The 14,675-nt window shown below is 40.4% G+C and overlaps 1 protein-coding gene across 12 annotated transcripts in view; it reads right to left on the bottom strand.

Moving 5' to 3' along the window:
• The window catches only part of LOC117981763 (major facilitator superfamily domain-containing 14C), a 158,308-nt gene that overhangs the window by 104,216 nt on the left and 39,417 nt on the right, over positions 1 to 14,675 (bottom strand). For 11 of the 12 annotated variants that reach the window (XR_010109111.1, XR_008626673.2, XR_008626674.2 and 8 more), the window contains exon 2: positions 13,438 to 13,533. The exons of the other annotated variant lie outside the window; for it this stretch is intronic. Coding sequence is in view for 7 of the 11 variants with exons in the window: in XM_063594289.1 (XP_063450359.1) it covers positions 13,438 to 13,533 (96 nt within the window). In the remaining 4 variants the exon portion in view is untranslated. The remainder of the gene's footprint in view (positions 1 to 13,437; positions 13,534 to 14,675) is intronic. 12 annotated transcript variants of the gene reach the window in all.

The following is a 14,675-nucleotide window of genomic DNA, read 5'->3' as shown; positions in this document are numbered from 1 at the left end:
GATAACAGTATGTCAATGTAAGTTCATCAAATAAAACAAATGTACCCCTTTAGAAAGGAATGTCCATAGTAAAAAAAAAAAAAAAAGGGGGGGGTATGCATATGTAGGGGAAGGGATACAGGGGAAATCTCTGTACCTTCCTCTCAATTTTGCTGTGAACCTTAAATGACTCTTTAAAAAATTAAGTCTTTAAAAAACGGAAATTAAAATCTACTCACAAATTATTTCCAACCTTTCCTCTAACAACATTATTTTTAAGGTTTAGAAAAAGTTTGTCATCTCAGCTACTGACATTTGAACTCTACTTGCCTGTACTGAAGAAAAAGAAAAGCAAATGAAGGACACCAAATATTTCAAGTGAAATACCAAAGTTATAAGAAAAAATCTTCCAAAAATAATAAATGTAAGTCACAGAGATACAGAAATTTTCTTTAAAGAATATAAAGACTAGAACTGTTGAATAACTTGATTTGTCACATGCATCACAAAAACATGGTAAAATGCAAAACAAAAACATATTTTTAAAAAATGCTTATCGGATCATGTCAACTTTTTTTTTTTTTGGAGATGGAGTCTCACTCTGTCACCCAGGCTGGAGTGCAGTGGTGCAATCTCAGCTCACCGCAACCCCCGCCTCTCAGGTTCAAGCGATTCTCCTGCCTCATCCTCCCGAGTAGCTGGGACTACAGGAACCTGCCACCACGCCCAGCTAATTTTTGTATTTTTGGTAGAGGTGGAGTTTCACCATATTGGCCAGGCTGGTCTTGAACTCCTGACCTTGTGATCCATCCACCTTGGCCTCCCAAAGTGTTGGGATTACAGGTGTGAGCCACCACTCCCGGCCTGATCATGTCCATTATTAACCCATTGTCTCTCAGTCCTACATTCTCCCTTCTATACTCTATCAGATCAGAGATAAGAGACTATGGACATTCCTCTGACTCCCTTTCCCCACAGGCTTCCTCTTAGTTTCTTTCAGTGGGAAATACAGGGTGGAGTGAGTGCTGGTCAACACTGCACCAACACCTCCAGGGTTCTCTCATGCTGTCAAAGGAGCAGCAGTGCTGATCCTTCCCTGCCCCCACCTCAAACCTCACCCTCTCGACCTCAGACCACTGCTAGAATTCTACATGGAAAATGATGCAAACCTGCATTCCCTTTGTACAGGTGATGCAGTTTAGGAATAAGAGATCATCATTTTAATTTGGCAAAACCGTATCTATGGATGAATGACAAAATACATACTTAATGAGTTGCACACTAAATAGATCTCATGTAATTTCTGACCATATGGGCCCATTTCTGAGCAATCAAGCTACCATGCAGGCAATTCCTCTAAAAATGTTCAATCCATGCTTTTAAAAACTTTTCTACTGTTTTCTACCCACCCTCCCCCAAAAAAGGAAACAGTGAAATCTTACTAAAGAAAAAAGTAAAACAAGTCACTAATAATTTTAAAAGGCTAACCTTCATAAAATAAAGCAGTTGTAAATAAAACAGATATATTCTACTCAGGCTTATGATAAAGTTTAAAAACCAAAATAAAGTATGTAAATAATTTAGCTACAAAAGGCAACAAATGTTATCAGAATAAAGTAAACCTAATAATAAAAGGTGTATTAAATAGAGAAGATCAAAGCTTTCATTTTTAACATCTCTGTATGAAAAAAAATCTCAAGCTTAGCCAGGCACAGTGGCATACACCTGTAATCCTAGCTACTGAGGAAGCTGAAGTGGGAAGACTGCCTTGAGCCCGGAAGATCAAGTCTGCAGTGAGCTATGATTGCACCACTGCACTCTAGCCTGGGCAACAGAGCAAGACCTTGTATCTATCTATCTATCTAAATAAATAAATAAAAATAACTCAAGGAAAATATCCCCTTTAAGTATTCTTGAGAAGGACTACAGTAAACATAAAATAAAATGGCATTTGCCTGAAAAAAATAGGAAACATTTTAAAAGAAAAAAAATGACACTTGCTTATCACTTTTAAAACAATAACCATAAAGTTTTAAGAAATGAACTGTCTTCCAGTACAACAAAGCTTAGAAATATCTACATGTAATAAACATACACAGAGCTGTGTTTCTCCACTTCCACAGATATAACAGAAAAAACATGAAATTAAATTTACAGCATTCCTAGAAAGCCAAGAATCATAAGGCGCTTCTGGATGATACAGAACAGATGAGAAAAGACTGACAACAAAAAAAGAGCTGAAGAAAAGTAGCACTTGAAGGTGAAAGAGAAGACCTTGAAGAAGTTCATTTTCCAGAACCCAGAAAGAAACCTCCCAAATCAGAGGAGTAGGAAAAAATAGCCATAAATGAAAGGGTACTAAAAGGTCACAAAGTAAGCTCCCTGGTGTCTTCCTCTCAAAGCTGTTGACCTACAGATATGGCACCAGGATAACAATCACAAGCATAGTTCTCTGAAAACTGTGGGACTTCTAAGTGGGATACTTGCAGGATTGAATGGAATGAGATTCAAAAAGGATGGTGCCCCAGATCTCTTATGGCTGCCAAAAGTGCACAAAGTCCTATGACCACATAATCCTATAGAGTACTTCAGTACTCTAGAATATCCGCACTTTCACAGAGCAAGAGTGCCTATAACCAGTCCCTGCATTAAATTTTAGGGAATAAGGCTTTCCACCTGGGCTGAAGAACTACACTCTAGTAACCACAGGTATCTAGACTACAGGTGGAAAACTGGCTACAGCCTGACTGTAAACTTGAAACAGCCTTTGCAAAATTATGACTGAGACAGTGAAAGATCTAACTTAACCGACTCCATCTTACTTCTAACCTCCAAGCTGTCCTTGTTCATTCCTGGGCATAGCATGAACTTTGGGCGAAACTTAGTTTATAGTTTTTTAAAACAAAGACAATAATAGCCCTTTCCCAAAGCAGACCTCCTTCTTGCCTGGAGACTAGACTGCCTTTGTAGGACCAACATTAGCCACAAGATTAGAAATTATGGTTTATGAATCAGGTAGCTAGAGGCTACAGGATTCTGACCCTCCCCAAACTGCTCCTAATATCACTGCTTGAGATATTTTGCAGACCCTGCACTTAATGGATCAGCTGGCACCACCCAGATCGATAAACTGGCTCATCTGATCTTGTGGCCCCAACTCAGGAACTGACTCAACTCAAGAAGACAGCTTCAACGCCCCATGATTTCATCCATGACCAATTCTGTAGTGTGGCTCATTTTCCTCAAGATTGCCTTAGTCTAAGTCTTTTTTATGTCTCCATATATTTTATAATCAGCTCTTCAATAGCCACAAAATAACTTGCGAAGAATTTTGATTATGATTGCATTGACCACAGAATAATTGGGAAAGAACAGACATACTGTCTTTTTGTTGTTGTTTGATTGAAAGTCTCACTCTGTCACCCAGGCTCAGGTGCAGTGGCACGATCTCGGTTCACCACCACCTCCACCTCCCGGGTTCAAGCGATTCTCCTGCCTCAGCCTCCCGAGTAGCTGGGATTACAGGAGTGCGTCACCATGCCTGGTTAATTTAGTAGAGATGGGGTTTCGCCGAGGTTGATCTTGAACAAAATAGGGAAACAGATGTCATTAGACAAATACCACAGTAAAAACTGTTGCAGACAAGCATTTATGGATGCTAAAATTAGTAGGACAACAGAAAAGGAACAAGATATCTGGACAGTCTCAAAGTATTTCTCCACAACATACTCACTTGAGACCAGGAGTTCAAGACCAGCCTCGCTGAAACCCCATATTTATTATTAAAAAAAAAGAAAAAAAAGCCAGTTGTGGTGGCACATGCCTGTAGTCTCAGCTACTCAGGAGGTCGGGGCAGGAGAATCACTTGAACCCAGGAGGCAGAGGTTGCAGTGAGCTGAGATCTAGCCACTGCACCCCAGCCTGGGCAACAGAGTGAGACTCTCAATCAAAGAAAAAAAAAAAAAAAGCAGAAAACAATATGTCCATTCTTCCACAATCAATCTATAGTCAATGCAATCATAATAAAAATTCTTAGCAGATTATTTTGTGGGTATTGAAGAGCTGATTATAAAATATATATATACAGACATAAAAAAGGCTTAGACCAAGGCAATCTTGAGGAAAATGAACCACACTAAGGAATTTATACAAGATATTATGGCTGGGCGCAGTGGCTCACACCTGCAATCCCAGCACTTTGGGAAACTGAGGCAGGCAGATAACCTGAGGTCAGGAGTTCGAGACCAGCTTGGCCAACATGGTGAAACCCAGTATCTACTAAAAATACAAAAATTAGCCAGGCATGGTGGTGCATGCCTGTTATTCCAGCTACTCAGGAGGCTAAAGCAGGAGAATCACTTGAACCCAGAAGGCGGAGGTTGCAGTGAGCCGAGATCGCACCACTGCACTCCAGCCTGGGTGATAGAGTGAGACTCCATGGCTCCCCCCACCCGCCAAAAAAAAACATATTACTATAGAAGTTAACACAGGATGGTGTTGGCACAAGGAAATATAGCTCAACAGAATACTAAAAAATTTAGAAACAAACCCATATATGGACGGTTGTCTCATTTATGACAAAGGTGACACAGTACAGTGGGGAAAGAAGAATTTTTTCAATAAATGATGCTGGTTCAACTATATATTCTTCTGCAACCAAAGTGAATACTGACCCCCTACCAAACACAATGATCTTTTTGGATGATAGGACTACATGAGAACAATAAACCAATTAAGGTTTGTGGTAGAAAAAGTTGTCTTAAACAGGATTTTTTAAAAACACTAACCATAAGCAAAAATAAATTCAACTACATAAAAACTTAAATTCAATTAAAATTAGTGTCATCCAAAGGCATTAAGAGAACAGAAAGGCCCTGACATTGAAGAATTCAGGTGAAGATGCCGCCATTCTTGAACTCTGAAAGCCAAACTAGAATCTTCAGAGCAGCCTCAGTCTTAAAATTCAAGCTTCTTTTTCCTACTTTTTATTTCAGTGATATTTAGGACACTGTATATTTCATAAAAGTTATGATCTAACTGCCTCTATAAGCCCAAGTATAAAAATCCTTACCACCTAGCAAGAGACCCACAGAACTAGTCAGTAGTAAGACTGAGGTCACATATTGGAAAAAATATACTAGACCAGGGTTATACACAGGGACCATCCAGCAATAGAGATGTTGCTGGCAAGTAACCATAGTGGTGGGTGACCACTAGCGAAAAGGGCTGAAGAGACCTCAGAAGGTTATCCGGGTTATCTGGGTAGACCTGTGTCTTTTTCCATGCCCGAGGGTCACGACGTCACTATGCAGGGCACACGTGGCTTGGTTTAAAGGTCACCTTAATCTTAGCAAATGTAATAAATCATTTTTTAGATCCTGAAATTTATAATAAAAATACTTTACCTACCCTGAAAAAAAAAAAAAAGAGAGAGAGAGAACAGAAAGGCAATCCCAGGCTGGGCATTCTGGCTCACATCTGTAATCCCAGCACTTTGGGAAGTCAAGGCAGGCAGATCACTTGAGGTCAGGAGTTCAAGATCAGCCTGCCCAACATGGTGAAACCCCATCTCTACTAAAAATACAAAAATTAGCCAGGCTTGGTGGCACGTGCCTGTATTCCAAACTACTTGGGAGGCTGAGGCAGGGGAACTGCTTGAACCCGGGAGGCAGAGGTTGCAGTGAACCCATATTGCACCACTGCACACTCCAGCCTAGGCAACAAGAGCAAGACTCCATCTCGAAAAAAAAAAAAAAAAAAAAAAGGAAGAAAGACAATCCAAGAATAAGGAAAAGATATCAATAATAAGTATATGTGTGCGTATAGAGACAAACGTACACATGAAAAAAATTGTACCTAGAATATATAAAAGAACTCCTACAAATAAGAAAAAGGGACACAACCCAATTTTTTAAAAACTGATGAAACACATGAACTGACACTTAACAAAAAGATATTCACATGGCCAATAAATATATGTTATACATAAAGGGGGTTAACTTCATTGGTCGTTAGGAATATGCAAATTAAGACCATAATGTACCTACCAGAATTCAAATTGCTGGTGAAGACATGGAGTCTGCCTGGCTGAAGAGTAAATTGTTCACCCACTCTGGAAAACTTTTAGCACTACATAGTGATGCTGAACACAACCATGCAATTTTACACCCAGATATATACTCCAAGAAACACGTATACATGTTCACCAAAAGATATATACAAGAAATATTACAACAGCAATATTTGTAATAGGCAAAAACCGGAAACCCAAATGTCCAACACCAGAATGGATTTGTGTCAATAGACTCCAGGACCATCTCTTAAGTTCAGCAATTTGCTAAGAGGATTCCAGGACTCTGAAACTGTTATACTTACAGTTTATTACAGCAAAAGGACACAAAGCAAAATCAGCAAAGGCAAAAGGGACATCAGGCAAAGTCTGGAGGAAGCCAGGTGCATGCTTCTAAGAGTCCTCTCCCAGTGGAGTCACACATAAAGCATTTAATCCCTCCAGCAATAAACTGTAACAATGGCCAGGCACAGTGGCTCAAGCACTTTGGGAGTCCGAAGCGGGTGAATCACTTGAGGCCAGGAGTTTGAGACCAGTCTGGCCAACATGGCAAAACCCCATCTCTACTAAAAATACAAAAACTAGCCGGGACTCGGGAGGCTGAGGCAGGAGAATCACTTGAACCCAGGAGGCGGAGCTGCTGTGAGCCGAGATAGCGCAACTGCACTCCAGCCTGGGCAACAGAGCCAGGCTCTGTCTCGGAGGAAAAGAAAAGAAAAAGAGAAACTATAACAACATTATGTGAAGTGTTGTCTGCTATGGAAGCTCACAAAAGCCTAGGAGTCCAGGGTTTTTCTTGGCGGGTGATCTTCAAGGCACACAATGAATGACCAGCTACCAAAGCTCTCTAGTTCATGAGAAGGAAAGGTGTTCACCATAAATAATGCTGTTTGCACAAACTGGAACAGTCAAGTTCAAAGATTCAATCACACAAAATGCAAAATATTCCAACAGCTCAATTCTGGCCTGTCAAGGAACAGTCACAGAAAATGGTCCTCTTGGGAACATGAAAGACTTGAGCAACTTGGGCCTGCTGAATTAATCCTTTCCTGCCCAAGATAACAGAAAATCATATGTGGTTATGTAAGAACACACTATACAACAATGAAATGTTGCTACATACAACATGGATTAATCTCATAAACGTACTAAGCCAAAAAAGCCAGACAACAAAGAGTATACATTGTATGATTCCACTTATATAATATTAAACACACAAACACAAAGGCCAAACTGTCATATTAGAAATGCGACAAGGACAGAAATTACTTAAGATTGTTTCTGGGAGTGTGGTATAGTACTGGATATATAAGTGTACTTACTGTATAAAAATTCATCAAGCTGTGTATTTATAATTTGTACATCTTTCTGTACACATTATACTTCCATTAAAAGCTTACACAAAAAGGTATCTGGTTCCTATTTTATTTTAGCCATGAGGAAACTTTAGGAAAATATATCATTCTATAGAATCATATTTTCCTCAGATCAAACTCCTAACACAGCTCAAAATCCTATAATTTTATATTTCGAGGGTAGGAGAACAGCTTTCCTATTTTCTGGTTTTTAGGACAATCAGGGAAATACAGAAATTGAAAAGTGCATAAAGTATTGAGATATCAGCTAATCCACTGGATTTTCTAACTATATTACTCAGAAATATTATAGGAACCCTCTAATGGTTTGATTTAAATTTCTTTCATTTATTTATTTTTTAATTTTAATTTTAATTTTTTTGAGACAGAGTCTCACTCTGCTGCCCAGGCTGGAGTACAATGGCATGATCTCGGCTCACCACAATCACTGCCTCCTGGGTTCAAGCGATTCTCCTTTCTTAGCCTCCCAAGTAGCTGGGACTACAGGCGCATGCCACCATGCCTGGCTACTTTTTATATCTTTAGTAGAGACGGGGATTCACTATGTTGGCCAGGCTAATCTCGAACTCCTGACCTCGTGATCTGCCCACCTCAGCCTCCCAAAGTGCTGAGATTACCACGCCTGGCCTTGAATTAAAAAAAAAAAAAAAAAAAGTATTATAAACCCAATATCTACAAGAAAAAAAAATTGTCAGACTTCTCACATTTGACATGACAGTATAAAAAGATTAACAAATTATCTTTCAGTACAGCTGTATAAACCTATTTCAGTGCTCTGGAATTCAACCAAAGGCATAAAACAAACTGGGAGCATTTATTTATTAAGTTACTGAACTTCAGGCAGAAATGGTGGTTTTCAGTTTTGAGCTGCTACCAGACTCCTGCCCCTCCCCCAACCCCAGCTCTGTGGGTATTAGTTTAAGCAGGGCATGCTGCTGCCTGAGAGGACTCGTTGGATTTGGAGTGTTGTCAAGTTAATGGGGCAAACACGGAAGACTAGTGGATTAGGCCAGGGATATAACATGTAGTTGTAGGAGGTGAGACAGCCACAAGAGGCTTGAAAAGCTCTCCCCAAATTGGTTGACTCTAGACGATACACACACATATAAGAGACTGGAACACACTCAAGCCACTCATACATCCTTGGCCATCAGAAGCTGCACATACAGAGATTTCAAGAGAATCTGGCAGAGAGCAAAAGCCAGGGAAGAACTGAAAATGGCCTGAAGTAAGAATGCACTTCCAGCTCACATACAGATCCATTAGTAGGGAGCTGAAAGTTTACTGGCTCGAGGTGTTTAACTATAATCTCTTACCAATCTGACTGATCCCTAAATAATGGAGACAGAGAACCCAAGGAAGCCAATCTTAAAAATAAAAATAAAAATAAAAACTGAAAAGAGACATCAGCAGCTGCATACTGTAGAGACTTCAAAGATTTAGTCCAAGCAAGTTACTAAACAAGCAAAACAAAAACAACCTTCAAGGTGAGAAAAAAAATCAAAACCCATGGCCAAGTGTAGTGGCACATGCCTGTAATCCCAATGCTTTGGGAAGCTGAGGTGGGAAGACTGCCTGAGGTGAGGAGGAGTTCAAGACCAGCCTGGACAACATAGCAAGACCCCATCTCTAAAATAAAAAAAAAAGGCCGGGTGCAGTGGCTCACGCCAGTAATCCCAGCACTTTGGGAGGCTGAGGCAGGCGGATCACGAGGTCAGGAGATCGAGACCATCCTGGCTAACACGGTGAAACCCTGTCTCTACTAAAAATACAAAAAAAAAAAAAAGAGCCAGGCATGTTGGCGGGCGCCTATAATCCCAGCTACTCGGGAGGCTGAGGCAGGAAATCGCTCGAATCCAGGAGGCGGAAGTTGCAGTGAGCCAAGATCGCGCCACTGCACTCCAGCCTGGTCAACAGAGAGAGACTGTCTCAAAAAAAAAAAAAAAAGAAAAAGAAAAAGAAAAAAAAGTTGAAGCTTTAGCCAAGCGTGGTGGTGCACAACTGTAGTCTTAGCTACTCAGGAGGCTGAAGCAGGACAATTGCTTGAGCCCAGAAGTTTGAGGTTGCAGTGAGCTATTATTGTGCCACTATATTTCAGCCTAGGCAACAGGGCAAGACCCTGTCTCTTAAAAAAAAAAATCCAAAATTGCAAAACTATATTATCTAAATATACAGGTTTTAACAAAAAATGATTGCAATATGCAAAGAAACAAGAACATATAACTCACTCAGGTAAAAAAGGGAGTCAACACAAGGAGTCTCTGAGTGTTCCCAGATGTTGAATATTGCAGACGAAAACTTCAAAGCAGGTACTATAAATATGTTCAAAGAACCAAACGAATCCATGTTTAAAGAATTAGAAGAGACCAGGTGTGGTGGCTCACACCTGTAATCCCAGCACTTTTGGAGACTGAGGCAAGAGGACTGCCTGAGCCCAGGAGTTTGAGACCAGCCTAGGCAACATAGTGAGACACCACTTGTTAAAAAAAAAAAAAAAAGAATTAAAGGAAAGTATGGGTCAGGTGTGGTGGCTTACGCCTATAATCTCAGCACTTTGGGAGGCCAGCTGAGGCAGGCAGATCACTTGAGGTCAGGTGTTCGAGACCAGCCTGGCCAATATGGTGAAACCCTGTCTCTACTAAAAATACAAAAATTAGTCGGACGTGGTGGCACACACCTATAGTCCCAGCTACTCGGGAGGCTGAGAATCGCCTGAAACCAGGAGGTGGAGGTTGCAGTGAGCCGAGATCATGCCACTGCACTCCAGTCTGAGTGACAGAGAAAGACTGCGTCTCCAAAAAAAAAAAAAGTATGTGAATCACTCAGTGAATAGGAAATTTCAAATACAATACAAAAATTATAAAAAAGAAATGTGGAAATGCTGCAGTTAAAAATCTGGTAATCAAAATCAACAATCCACTAAAGTGACAACACAGACAATTTAAGATGAACAAAGAAAGAAACAGTAACCTTGAAGACAAATAAATAGAAATTATTCAAACAAAAGCATAGAAAACAATTGGCAAAAAATAAAAAATAAAAATAAAAATAAACAAACAGCTCCTCAGAGATGTATGAGACATTATCAAGTGTAAAACACTTACCTATGACCAGGCACGGTGGCTCATGCCTGTAATCCCAGCACTCTGGGAGGCCGAGGCGGGCGGATCAGGAGGTCAGGAGTTCGTGACCAGCCTGGCCAACATGGTGAAACCCCCGTCTCTACTAAAAATACAAAAATTAGCCGGGCGTGGTGGCACACGCCTGTAATTCCAGCTACTCGGGAGACTGAGGCAGGAGAATTGCTTGAACCCAGGAGGTGGAGGATGCAGTGAGCTGAGATCACGCCACTGAACTCTAGCCTGGGTGACAGAGCAAGACTCTGTCGGGGGGGTGGGGTGGGAACTTACCTATAAGGAGAGTCTCAAAAGGAGTAAAGGGACAGTAAAAATATTTGAAGAAATAATGGTCGAAAACTTTCCAAACGTGATGAAAAGCATTAATCTACAGAAACAAGAAGCTCAACAAACCCCAAGTAAAATAAACAAAAAAGACATTCACACCTACACACATTATAGCATAGTCAAATAATCACAGAGTTGGGTTTTTTTGTTTGTTTGTTTGTTTGTTTTTGAGAAAGAGTTCTGCACTCGTTGCCCAGGTTGGAGTGCAATGACATGATCTTGGCTCACTGCAACCTCCATCCCCCAGGTTCAAGCAATTCTCCTGCCTCAGCCTTCCGAGTAGCTGGGATTACAGGCGTGCACCACCACGCCCAGTTAATTTTGTATTTTTAGTACAGACGGGGGTTTCACCATGTTGGTCAGGGTGGTCTCGAACTCCCATCCTCAAGCGATCCACCTGCCTCAGCCTCCCAAAGTGCTGGGATTACAGGCGTGAGCCTCCGCGCCCAGCCTAAAGTTTCACTTTTAAAAGATGAAATGAGTTTTAGAGATGGATGGTGGTCACAGATACCCAACATAATGAAATGTATCTAATACTACTGAACTGTATACTTCAAAACAGTGAAAATGGTAAGTTTGTTATGTGTATTTTACCATAATTTTTTTAAATGGGAAAAAAAGTGATTTGGTTTATCTATATTCATATTAAAAATGTGTCCTGAACAAACACATGTATTTGTTCAAAGAATATATTTATTAAGCACCAACTATATCCCAGGCAGCACTATGCAAACAGTGAGGAAAATTAGAATCTCATGAAACTCAAAATGGGACTAATTATCCTCATTAACTAATAACTAATAACCTACTATAGGTTTCCTACTATGAAGGAAAAACTACTGCAATAAGAAAAAAAGGATTAAGGATGCAGGCAATTTTTAAGTCCTGTGTTCCACCCAAGTTATAATTTTAATGAATAAAACTGTATTTTTTTTTTTTTTTGAGATGGAGTTTTGCTTTTGTTGTCCAGGCTGGAATGCAATGGCACAATCTCAGCTCACTGCAACCTCCACCTTCTGGGTTCAAGCAATTCTCCTGCCTCAGAATCCTGAGTAGCTGGGATTACAGGCATGCGCCACCATGCCCAGCTAATTTTGTATTTTTAGTAGAGACAGGGTTTCTCCATGTTGGTCAGGCTGGTCTCGAACTCCCGACCTCAGGTGATCCACCAGCCTTGGCCTCCAAAAGTGCTGGGATTACAGGCGTGAGCCACCGCACCAGGCCTCAAACTGTATTTTAAATGTGCCAGAACAATTAAAAACTTTAAAAGGTTCACAGCAAAGTCTTATGTAAGGCTAACGGGCTAACAGCCACCCTCTAAAGTTCTCTGCTGTCTAAACCTTATTTAAGAACAAAGATTATCCATACCCAGAGAGATTCTTTAGTAAGGCAAAATGATGATTAGGAAGAGTTAAGCTCCAATTTTTTTTTTGATTTTTGTTTTTTTAGAGATGGGGTCTTGCTATGTTGCCCAGGCTAGACTTGAACTCCTGAGCTCAAGCAATCCTCCTGCCTCAGCTTACTGAATAGCTGGGCCTAAAGGCATATGCTACTGTACCCGGCCCATCAATAATTTTTAAAGAATAATTAAGACAACTGAAACTTAACTCCAGTTTAAAATATTTTATTAAAATTAAGTGTTAAATAGTTGTAAGCCACCTAATATCTGCCCCCGCCATCTTTTCTTTGGCATCTCTCTTCCTTCTAACCACATCATAGATGAAACGTACAAGTTCTTGCTAAGATATTCAATACCACCTCTGAAGAAATGGCTATAGATAAGCTACGAAAAACTGAAATTTAGACATTCCTACAATTATTACTCATTGTTACAAAGTACTCACCAATCTGCTATTTACTATGTTCTTAAGTCAAAGACCATTAACATCCTCCTAAAGAAGTTACAGACTTCAACAATGCTCTGCAATTTCCTGTAGGACAGGACCCTATGAGTCCATGGCCTGTTATGAACCCAGCCACACAGAGCAGCAGGCGAGCGAGCATTACCACCTGAGTTCTGCCTCCTGTCAGATCAGCAGCGGCATTAGATTCTCATAGGGGTGCAAACCCTACTCTGAACTGCGCATGTGAGGGGTCTAAGTTGCGCTCATTATGAGAATCTAACTAATAATGCCTGATGGTCTGAGGTGGAACAGTTTCATCCTGAAACCATCCCCCAACCAACCCAATTCTGTGGAAACATTGTCTTCCACGAAACCAGTCCCTAGTGCTAAAAAAGTTTGGGAGTTGCTGCTGTAGAGTATCTTAAAGATCTTCCTAAACATATACAGTTCATTTGTATAACAGCACCCCCAAGTTTACTTCAATAGGAGTGCAGTGCTACCCAGGAATATTTAAAGAGGTGTTTTGTGTTACATGTGGTTCAGAAACCACAATGGAAAAAAAAAAAAAAAAAAAATGAAACAAGCTGTTTTAAATCACTATCAAGAGCTACTCCCAAACACGTATCTAGACATACACAGTGATACATGCCTAAGAACTTATCTCTTTCTCTTATAAAACACAAACCCAGTTCAGCAATACTTACAGTCAACATTGGAGTTGTCAACAGGCCCCACGCAAAGAATTCAAAGAAGATGACAATAGCAGCATGGTACACACTTGGTCGGCCAAAGCCTTGTAGCTAAAAAAGAAAGTTATTATGAAAATTAGCAAAGAAATATAAGAAATCTATTATCTTAAAATGGTATAGAAAAAAATGTGTAAAAATGTGTAAAAAAATTTAGGGCCTACCTCTGTCATTTAAAATAAAACTTCATTCTGTGTTATCTTTGATGCCTTCACTTTCCCTAATAAGGGAAGGTGCTAAGATTAGAGACTTTCGGTTGGGCGCGGTGGCTCAAGCTTGTAATCTCAGCACTTTGGGAGGCCAAGGCGGGCAGATCACAAGGTCAGGAGTTCAAGACCAGCATGGTTAACATAGTGAAACCCCACCTCTATTAAAAAATACAAAAATTAGCCAGGCATGGTGGCGGGCTACTTGGTCCCAGCTACTCGGGAGGCTGAGGCAGGAGAATTGCTTGAACCCGGGTGCCGGAGCTTGCAGTGAGCCGAAATCCCGCCACTGCACTCCAACCTGGGTGACATAGCAAGACTCTATCTTAAAAGAAAAAAAGATTATAGACTTTCGATCTATCCCATCGACGCAAATCACTGGAGCTTTAGTAGAAAATCAACTGGATCTTCAAGAAACTAAGTTTCCAAGATCTGACTGCTCTGTCCCTTACGAATTACGTGTTCCTTAGCAACTTAACTTCTCTAGGGCTGAAGTTTCTTTACCTACATAATAAGAGAGATGGGTATGGGTATCACATGCTCAAAGGCCTGAGGGGCAGCTCGGATGACTTTAAATCCGTATGGAATATCTTGAGATATCCCAATTCCAGAGATGTTTAGAAGCAGAGGATGAAAAGTGTGCAATAATGTCTTTGCACGCTCTTATTTATCATCTCTCCCACAGATTACTACAATGACCTGTTAACCCTGCCTTGACTCGTTTTCCCTGTCCCCTCCAAACTTGTGGTGATATTACACTCAGAGTGAACTTTTTAAAAATACAAATCTTATTCCATCACTCCTGTGGAAAACTGCGAAAACAAAGAACTGCAAAAACAAAGAGCTACAAATTGCTCTCATTCCTGTACACACACATTTTCACAATATGACTTTGCTGCCAATTCCATCAAAAGGTTCAAGCTGTTTCTCCATGTCCCTAGATCAAAGCTGGTTTGACAACTTCCTCTAACCAACAGTCAGGTGAAGACA

Source organism: Pan paniscus, chromosome 11 (genome assembly GCF_029289425.2).
Source record: "Pan paniscus chromosome 11, NHGRI_mPanPan1-v2.0_pri, whole genome shotgun sequence".
In the NCBI taxonomy this organism is placed as follows: Eukaryota; Metazoa; Chordata; class Mammalia; order Primates; family Hominidae; genus Pan; species Pan paniscus.
The sequence above is the reverse complement of the archived record's forward strand: the minus strand, read 5'-3'. Positions and strand labels throughout refer to the sequence as shown.